Below are 9,220 nucleotides of genomic sequence, written 5' to 3'. Positions count from 1 at the left end.
TACCACCAAACTTGGCCGAAGCCAAAGAGGGAAAGAGTATCGACTATAAAGAACAAACATATGGCCCCAAATTTCTTGTATGACATCTAGCCTCTCTTATGTAATGGACCAACCTAATTGTAATCATATAGCTTTCATAAGTCATAAGAGCTTTTCATTGCACAATACCCAGAGTTAAATGTAACCAAACAATGTACTCAATTGATCGAATAAGTAAAAATTTAGCATATAAAGGACGTCTCTCTCTCTCTCTCTCTCTCTCTCACACACACACACACAAAATGAAGGCATGCAACTTCAAAAATCCAATAATTTCAAATCTCTCTCAACCAGTCTCACAAAATCCAAAAAATCTCTCCCCCTCGGTCCCTCGCATCAAAATGAATGAATGCAACTTGAAAAATCTCCAAAATCAAATCTCTCTGCTCGGTCTTTTCTTCGTTTGGTTAACCTCGCGGTGTCTTTGCTAGAGCTCTTCCAAAACCACTGGCATAGCCATCCAACCACGTTGCTAATCACAAGGAGGCACCTCATGATGCACATATGAACAAGACATGATTTAAGAAGGCCATGTGTTCTTTTGTTGGTGCAAAGCCGCTATGCTAAAACCACTTCACTGCTTCAATGGTTTGTGTCTGATGGATACAAAAGCAAAGCACGCACGTGTAGAGGCTGCTCCAACTTCAACAAAAAAACAGAACCAGTACAAAGAGATAAATGCAATAAACAGACGCCTTAATTGACCAAGCTTCCACTTCAACACAACAAAGAACTGAGTTCAAGACGACATATGCCTACTTCCATAACCAAATGAGATGCCACCACCTTGCAATCCTAAATTCTAGAAGTGAAGTCTAAGGCAGATCGTTTAATAAAATTACCTCATATAAAAATCTGCGCTTCAGGCTTTGAAGCAATCACTCAAATAAGAGGAGAGTATATCAGATGCCTTCATTTTTGGCTAAGGTGCTATCATCTTAAAGTCCTGTAGATCTTCATGCATGGAGATCTCTACATGTAGTAGTAGATATTCTCATATCACAAATATGACAATTTGCCACTCATGCCATGTTTCTAAATTTACATATATTTTACATATCCACTACAAATACATATCACTGATCAAAACTCTCGATCTGGGAAAATCAGTGGAGCAACAAGCGACCACATAAATAGCCCTGCAGTAAGCCATTCTGTACTGATACGCACCCATACGGATGGCCAGCCAACATCAACCAGCTCCTCTGAGTCCTGACCAGCTGTTGTCCAGCCAGTGAGAAGCATCCCTGAGTACATGCTCGCCAATGCAAATATAACATGAAAGAAAGAATACACATAGCTGACAGGCCTGGGCTCGGCCTTCTTGTTGTCTTCCTCTTTGATACCAGATTCCAGTAGGGGCTGGCTTGCTGCAAAACAACTCTCTCTCGCTCTATCTCTCTCTCTCTCTCTCTCTCAATCAATCAATAAAAGTGGGGCTTGACCCTTTGCATTACATGAAATCAACCATCAGTCTATGTCCAAGACATATGGGAAAAACATTGAAATCATGGGGAAAAATCCCATTACAAACCACAGGATCCATATGGGGACAAAGAACTCTAATCAAGTGGTGATGTATAGCTATCTCGGTAGTGATCAAGACCACACAAATCTGCCATAAGTTCTATCCACCTCGGGCGATGTAGCAAAAACCACAGAGTCCAATGCTGGGTATCTAGCTGATATAAAGCATCCTCCCATAGCAGCTCACAAAACCCAAGGGACTGTGAAACACCTGGGCGGCGCCTCCAAAATCATCCGCATCCACTCTTAACATTTCCTGATGATGTACCCCAAAAAAGGATGCATCTCTATGGCACAACCAAACTGTAAGAGAGGCAAAAGGGACTCACTCGCTGCCCACCTCAAAAGCCAAGGGAAGGTACCAAGATGCACACCTTTCTGACCAAACCAACTTTCCTCAGGCCTCTCTATACTCGCTCTCAATTAAATCTGAAAACTGTTTGGAATCTGATATCCATAAAGTAATTGGCCTCAACCATTGTTGTCACGTGACACATCCCAACCCTATGTGTCCGTGGACAAGCTACACCATAGCAAGGTTTCCGTCAAGTCCAGTCAAGTTAGATTAGAAGTGATTTGGCACTTTTGTGAGTCTATTCGTAGACCGTGCATGCCCAGTCACTTAGAGTAGATGCATATCCTCTGGTTGCATAAGCATAAGCATAAGCATTTCCATCAGATTCCATCAGAGACAGTTTGGGGATTTTTCAAGTGACTTTAGCCTATTTTTCCCTATATTTAACATTTTTCACTTATTTATTAAGTGACTTTTGTTGGGTACTCAGTAGGGCAAATTGGGTAAGTTAATTTATAAGCAAACCCAAGTTAGCACAAATTGGCAGATGAGCCAAGGAGCACAGCAGGCTACCAAGCAAACAGGTGTTCCCTCCCTCTCTCAGCAAGAACCTCTCCAAGACGACTTGGTGAGGCCCCTTCCACCCACAGCCATCAGCGTTTTTGCTTCTTGCATACCTGGTGTATCCTCTCCCAGCAACCATCGCCAGCATCCTCATGCTCCTGGCGTTTCCCCCTAGCACCAACATCAGCAACCTCTCCCATTCACTAACGCTAGCAGGACCCCTCATCAGCGTTTTTTATCATCCCTAGAACCCCTTCAAAAATCAGCGATTTCAGCCTTATGAGACTTGCTGGGGCAGCATTTTTCAGCCAGAACTTCACTGCTGTACCAGCGTTTTTTCAGCCAAAGAACTCCCCCAAAAACGCAGCCTAAGTGCAGGAAAATCAGCGTTTTGCCCTCAGCAATTCAGCCATTGAATTGCAGCAGATACTCAGTGTTTCGGCCGGCAGTAGTACCTTCAAAAACGCAGCAGAACCCTAGATCCTTCAGCGTTTTGCATCCTCAATTCAGCCCGACAAAAACAGTCATTTTCAGCCACGTAGAAGGTCACAGATTTCAGCTAAAGTCACCGTCGTCATCACCGTCGTCGTCATCGGCATAGTCCCATTGCATCAGTCCATTGCATTCGCATTGTACGCTTTTGTGCAATCAAGTAGACCACTCTCGCCGACGAGAGTGGGGCCTTCGGAGGAGGGTTTTACAACCTCTCGGTGTCGTATCTCTTCTCTCTCCTTCTCTCAGTCTCATTCACTTGCACGCACAATATCCACTCACTTTGTTCGTGATCATAGCACTCTCCATAAGACGGAAAGCTCTCTCTTTCCCTAAGAACTAAAAGGAACCTTGAGCAGTAAAGATCACTAATCTTGAGAAAATACAACATTTATTCCGCTGCACCTTACATTGGTATCAAAGCTTTGGAAGTGTTCTGCATTACTCAAGGAAAAGAACCACAAGAATTTTTCTGCTTGTTGCGATCGCACGAACCCAAGTTTACTTGGGCGTGGCGATTCCTAATCGTGTTTTGTTGAAGAGTGACAGGAATCCCAAGAAAGAAGGGCTTGTCCAACCTACCCTTGTGTCTCTTTTCACTCATTGAGAGCGGACCGTGCACTTAGCGGCCGGCCAATCGACGTGAGGTGGGAAAAAGCAACCTTGGTGTGAGCGCAAGGCCGCCAAGGGGTGCGCCCGCAGAAAAGGGTAGAACTCGGGTGAAGAGAAGATCCTTCTCAACACGATTTGCAAGCGAAAGAACCCCTCAAGAACCTCAAGAACCTCAAGATCCTCAAGAACCCAAGATTCTCCCGAATCAAGGACATCAAGAACCTCAAGACCCTCAAGAACCAAGTTCCTCGCGAGCTTAAGACCCCAAGATCATAGTGCATGGTCGTCACCCGAAGCGACATGGATACTTCGCATTCAAGTGATGAGCATGAGAGAGGCGATGAAGGATTCTCCCCACCAGGAGATTTTTCCAACCCTCCCCCTTCGCCATCTACGCCAAACCCTATGGAGGCAATGGTCAAGCAGATGATGGCCATGATGGATAGACAAGAAGACAAGCGCCTTGCCTTAGAACGCGAGCGCCTTGCTCAGGACCATGAGCGCGACAACAGAATTGCAAGAATGGCCGTAGATCAAGCAGCCAAGGACCGCGAGCGCGACGAAAGAAACGCAAGATTTGCCGCACAACAAGAAGAAAATCGGCTTGCTCTCGAACGAGAGCGCGCTGAACGAAATGAACGAAAAGCAGGAAAAGAGGCCGAGCGTGAAGCTTAAAGGGATCTTCACAATCAAGAATTTATTGCCCAACTCCTAGCCTCGAAGACCGAACCACTCAAAGATCGTGGGAGTTCGTCAAGTGGCACAAGCCACGATGCGGATTCACACAATCTAGTCACAAAGAAGTTGACTTTCAGTAAGTATGACGGTAAGATGGATGCTACTGTTATTCATTCTTGGTTGCATCAATTTAATGCTTATTTTGCGACAACTAAGAAAACAGGCAATATCAAAGTTTTGACGGCAGCTATGTACCTTGCCGGTGATGCCATAAATTGGTACCAAGCATAGCAAGAGGCACAGTTAGCCGTGCACCTAGAGGCAACCGAGGATCTCACGCCCCTCTCTTTTAGTTGGGCTGATTTCCAAGACAAGCTCAAGGCGCGGTTTATGCCACCTCAGTACCTTGCACGATTGAAGGACAATTGGCGAGCTCTCAAGCAAAATGGTATGCCGGTCATGTCTTTCTCTAATCGTGTTTTGCAGCTTGACACTCAATTACGCAAATCGGAAGCGAAGCGCAAGGAGGCATTTCTTTACGGATTGGACGAGTATATCAAGTATGATGTCGAAGTACTCGATCCCATCGATCTCAACAAAGCAGTAGCAATTGCTCTCGCCCACGAGATGAAGCACAACAAAGGAAAGCCTAAGGAAAACAAGACTTCTCAAGGAACCCCGCAGAATTCTCAAAACACACAGAACGGTAAGAACGGAAAGAATGGTAAGAATGGTAATTCTTCTAGCCCTTCTTCCTCTAATTCCTCGGAAAAGAACTCTAACAATGAATCTAAGGGTAAAGCTAAAGCACCTGCAAAACCTAAGCTAACCCCTGATGAAAAAACTTCACAAGGAATTATAGGAGGATACATCATGGCTGAAGAACAAGTGATTTATGCTAAAGAAGGTAGATGTTTTCAATGTCACATTAAGGGTCACATTAAGAAAAACTGTCCTAAGACACTCCCACCTAAAGAACCAAAGGCACCCGCAACTACCACAAACTCTGTCACAACACAACCTACATCTTCTCATGACTCTGACACACACATTGATGAATCTCTCATGAAGTGTTATGGTCATGTAAAAGGACAGCGTTTTGTCGTATTGTTTGATCCAGGCAGTATGCATGATGTGATTAGTCCCCCTCTTGTTGAGAGAGCCCGCCTAGAGGTTAGTCAGAAATCTCCTCTCGAGGTTTCTGGCTTCGCTCCTGGTATGGACTCTCTTATCACGAAGGAGTGCCTTGATGTGATGTTTACCGTTCAACAAGCTTCTTTTCGTAGGAAATTTCTTGTGTCTCCTCTCTCAGGATGTGATATGATTTTAGGCATTAAATGGTTTCGTGAACTTGATCCTGAAATTAAATTTAGTGCTAACATGATCACTTTACATTTCGATAATGATTCCCCCCTCATCATTCGTGCTGAGGAGGGCTTGCATTCTTTGCCTCTCATCTCGCATGTACAAGTAAAGCGTGAATTACGACGAGAAGCACAAGCGGTATTCATTTATGCTGCTCCAGTTTCCCAGAGCATTCAAGCTCCAGATAAGTATTCGGAGTTGTTTACGAAATTTAAACATCTCCTTTTGCACCATGATCTTCCACCTCGTCTCCCACCGGAGCGGCCGGAGGACCACCGCATCGAGCTTATGAAGGAAGCGCAGCAAGTCAGTAAGGCTCCCTACCGTTTGAACAAGTCACAGGAGGAAGAGTTAGAGCGACAACTCACGGAGTTGGTGGCTAGAGGATTCATACGTCCTAGTGTAAGTCCTTTTGCTGCTCCTATTTTGTTCGTTCGCAAGAAGGATGGTTTGTCTCGTTTGTGTGTTGATTACAGGGCATTAAACAAGATGACCGTCAAGAACAAGTTTTCGATGCCTCGCATTGAGTATATCTTGGATAGGCTCAATGGGGCAAAGGTTTTCAGCAAGGTCGATCTCAAAAGTGGATACCATCAGGTACGGGTATTCAAAGGCGACATTTTCAAGACTGCCTTTCGCACCGAGCGAGGGCAATGGGAGTATATTGTTATGCCTTTTGGATTGACAGAAGCCGTGGGTACGTTCAATCATCTCATGGTAGGTCGTTTCGGCGACATGGTAGGTGTATGTGTGTTCATCTTTTTAGATGATATTCTCATTTTTTCTGCATCGTGGGAACAACATGAAAGAGATGTTGAAAGGGTATTAACTCGTTTGGATGAGTGTCAGTTGTGAATTGCAGCTAAGAAGTCTGAATTTTTTCTTACTGAAGTCACTTATCTAAGTTATATCATTTTTGCAGAAGGCGTCAAGCTAGACCCCGCGAAGGTGGAACAGGTTCGTAATTGGGATTTGCCCAAAACTGCATATGATGTGAGTTCTTTTCTTGGTTTATGTCAAGCATATAGTTCGCACATAGAGAATTTTGCACGCATTGCTGCACCTATGACTGATATTTTGAAAGGGGTAAAGACTCGCCGTCAGCGCGTAGACTTGCCCGAGGCAGCCATTGAGGCTTTCACAGCTCTCAAGGTTGCGGTGATAGAAGCACCGTGTCTTATCCTTGCCTCTTGAGATGATCGCTTTGAGGTATGGACAGATGCGAGCAATGTCGCCATAGGCGCTGTGCTCCAGCAGCATGGTCGCCCAGTAGCTTTCCTTAGCCGGAAGCTCAATAGTGCGGAAAAGAATTATTCAGTTTATGATAAAGAACTTTTGTCTGTCATTCACTCTCTTAAGCATTGGAAGCATTTTTTGTATAGTAGAGAGTTTACAGTACGCACAGATCATCAAGCCCTCAAGTGGCTACAGTCTATGCCTAGTGCACATTGGAGTGATCGCCAAGCGCGGTGGTCACAATTTTTTGAGCAATTTGGCGGTTTGATTGAGTATGTGCCTGGAAAAGCTAACCCTGTTGCAGATGCGTTGAGTCGCAAAGGACAGATTTTGGCTCTTGAGTCAAGAACCACATTTTCTATACAGGGTGAGTCTTTTGACAGCATGAAGAATCAATATGCAGATTCGGAGTTTGGTAAGTATTGGTTGCTGGCTCTTGCTTCCCAAGGACCTAGCAACTATCTCATTCGTGATGGATTGTTATTTTTTCATCAGCGTCTATGTGTGTTGCCCTCTCTCACGCCAGCCATATTGCATGATGCACATGACTCTCTCACGGGTGGGCACAGGGGTATGAACACCACATTGGAAAAGATTGAACGATTTTTCTATTGGCCTAAAATGCGAAAAGATGTGTTTAGTTATGTCACACATTGCACTATATGTCAAAAAGTAAAAGCTCCTCGAGGTAAGCAGCAAGGCCTCTTGCTTCCGCTGCCTATTCCCGAGGGACCTTTTCAGGATATCTCTATGGATTTTGTGACTAACTTACCACCAAGTCAGCATTCAAGGAACACTCAATGTTTAACTATTGTTGATCGTTTCAGCAAATTCTGCATTTTGATTCCTTGTAAGACCACAGTTACTGCACAAGATGTTGCACAATTGTTCATAAAGCATTGGTACCCCCTCTATGGTTTGCCAAAGTCCATTGTTTCAGATAGGGATGTTAAGTTTACGTCACGTGACACATCCCAATCCTATGTGTCCGTGGACAAGCTACACAATAGCAGGGTTTCCGTCAAGTCCAGTCAAGTTAGATTAGAAGTGATCTCGCACTTTTGTGAGTCTATTCGTAGACCGTGCATGCCCAGTCACTTAGAGTAGATGCATATCCTCTGGTTGCATAAGCATAAGCATAAGCATTTCCATCAGATTCCATCAGAGACAGTTTGGGGATTTTTCAAGTGACTTTAGCCTATTTTTCCCTATATTTAACATTTTTCACTTATTTATTAAGTGACTTTTGTTGGGTACTCAGTAGGGCAAATTGGGTAAGTTAATTTATAAGCAAACCCAAGTTAGCACAAATTGGCAGATGAGCCAAGGAGCACAGCAGGCTACCAAGCAAACAGGTGTTCCCTCCCTCTCTCAGCAAGACCCTCTCCAAGCCGACTTGGTGAGGCCCCTTCCACCCACAGCCATCAGCGTTTTTGCTTCTTGCATACCTGGTGTATCCTCTCCCAGCAACCATCGCCAGCATCCTCATGCTCTTGGCGTTTCCCCCTAGCACTAACATCAGCAACCTCTCCCATTCACTAACGCTAGCAAGACCCCTCATCAGCGTTTTTTATCATCCCTAGAACCCCTTCAAAAATCAGTGATTTGAGCCTTATGAGACCTGCTGGGGCAGCATTTTTCAGCCAGAACTTCACTGCTGTACCAGCGTTTTTTCAGCCAAAGAACTCCCCCAAAAACGCAGCCTAAAGTGCAGGAAAATCAGCGTTTTGCCCTCAGCAATTCAGCCATTGAATCGCAGCAGATACTCAGTGTTTCAGCCGGCAGTAGTTCCTTCAAAAACGCAGCAGAATCCTAGATCCTTCAGCGTTTTTCATCCTCAATTCAGCCAACAAAAACAGTCATTTTCAGCCACGTAGAAGGTCACAGATTTCAGCGTAAGTCGCCGTCGTCGTCATCGGCCTAGTCCCATTGCATTCGCATTGTACGCTTTTGTGCAATCAAGTAAACCACTCCCGCCGACGAGAGTGGGGCCTTCGGAGGAGGGTTTTACAACCTCTCGGTGTCGTATCTTCTCTCTCTTCTCTTCTCTCAATCTCATTCACTTGCACACACAATATCCACTCACTTTGTTCGTGATCATAGCACTCTCCATAAGATGGAAATCTCTCTCTTTCCCTAAGAACTAAAAGGAACCTTGAGCAGTAAAGATCACTAATCTTGAGAAAATACAACATTTATTCCGCTACACCTTACAATTGTCTACTCCTGTAAGACAGTCTCCTTCATCCAAAAGGAGTCGTCATGTACAACCTGCACTCTAAATCTAATCACGGAAGCTTTCTTTGGACCGAGGAGAATGTGACATGCACTTGACAACTGCAAGAAAAACACGTCAGCACATAGTGGCCCACTCCTCAAAGAAACATTTGGAAATCTCCATGGACCAACTGG

At 44.7% G+C, this 9,220-nt stretch overlaps 1 protein-coding gene across 1 annotated transcript in view; it reads right to left on the bottom strand.

The window, feature by feature from the left end:
• Nucleotides 1-848: 848 nt before the first annotated feature.
• Nucleotides 849-9,220, bottom strand: part of LOC147438461 (uncharacterized) — a 107,700-nt gene continuing 99,328 nt past the window's right edge. The window contains exon 6 of the mRNA XM_086484557.1: nt 849-1,409. Coding sequence (XP_086340683.1) covers nt 1,123-1,409 — 287 coding nt within the window. The 3' untranslated portion in view covers nt 849-1,122. The remainder of the gene's footprint in view (nt 1,410-9,220) is intronic.

Source organism: Adiantum capillus-veneris, chromosome 16 (assembly GCF_014529385.1).
Source record: "Adiantum capillus-veneris isolate H3 chromosome 16, ASM1452938v2, whole genome shotgun sequence".
Lineage (NCBI taxonomy): Eukaryota > Viridiplantae > Streptophyta > Polypodiopsida > Polypodiales > Pteridaceae > Adiantum > Adiantum capillus-veneris.
This window is presented reverse-complemented; position numbering and strand designations above follow the sequence as displayed.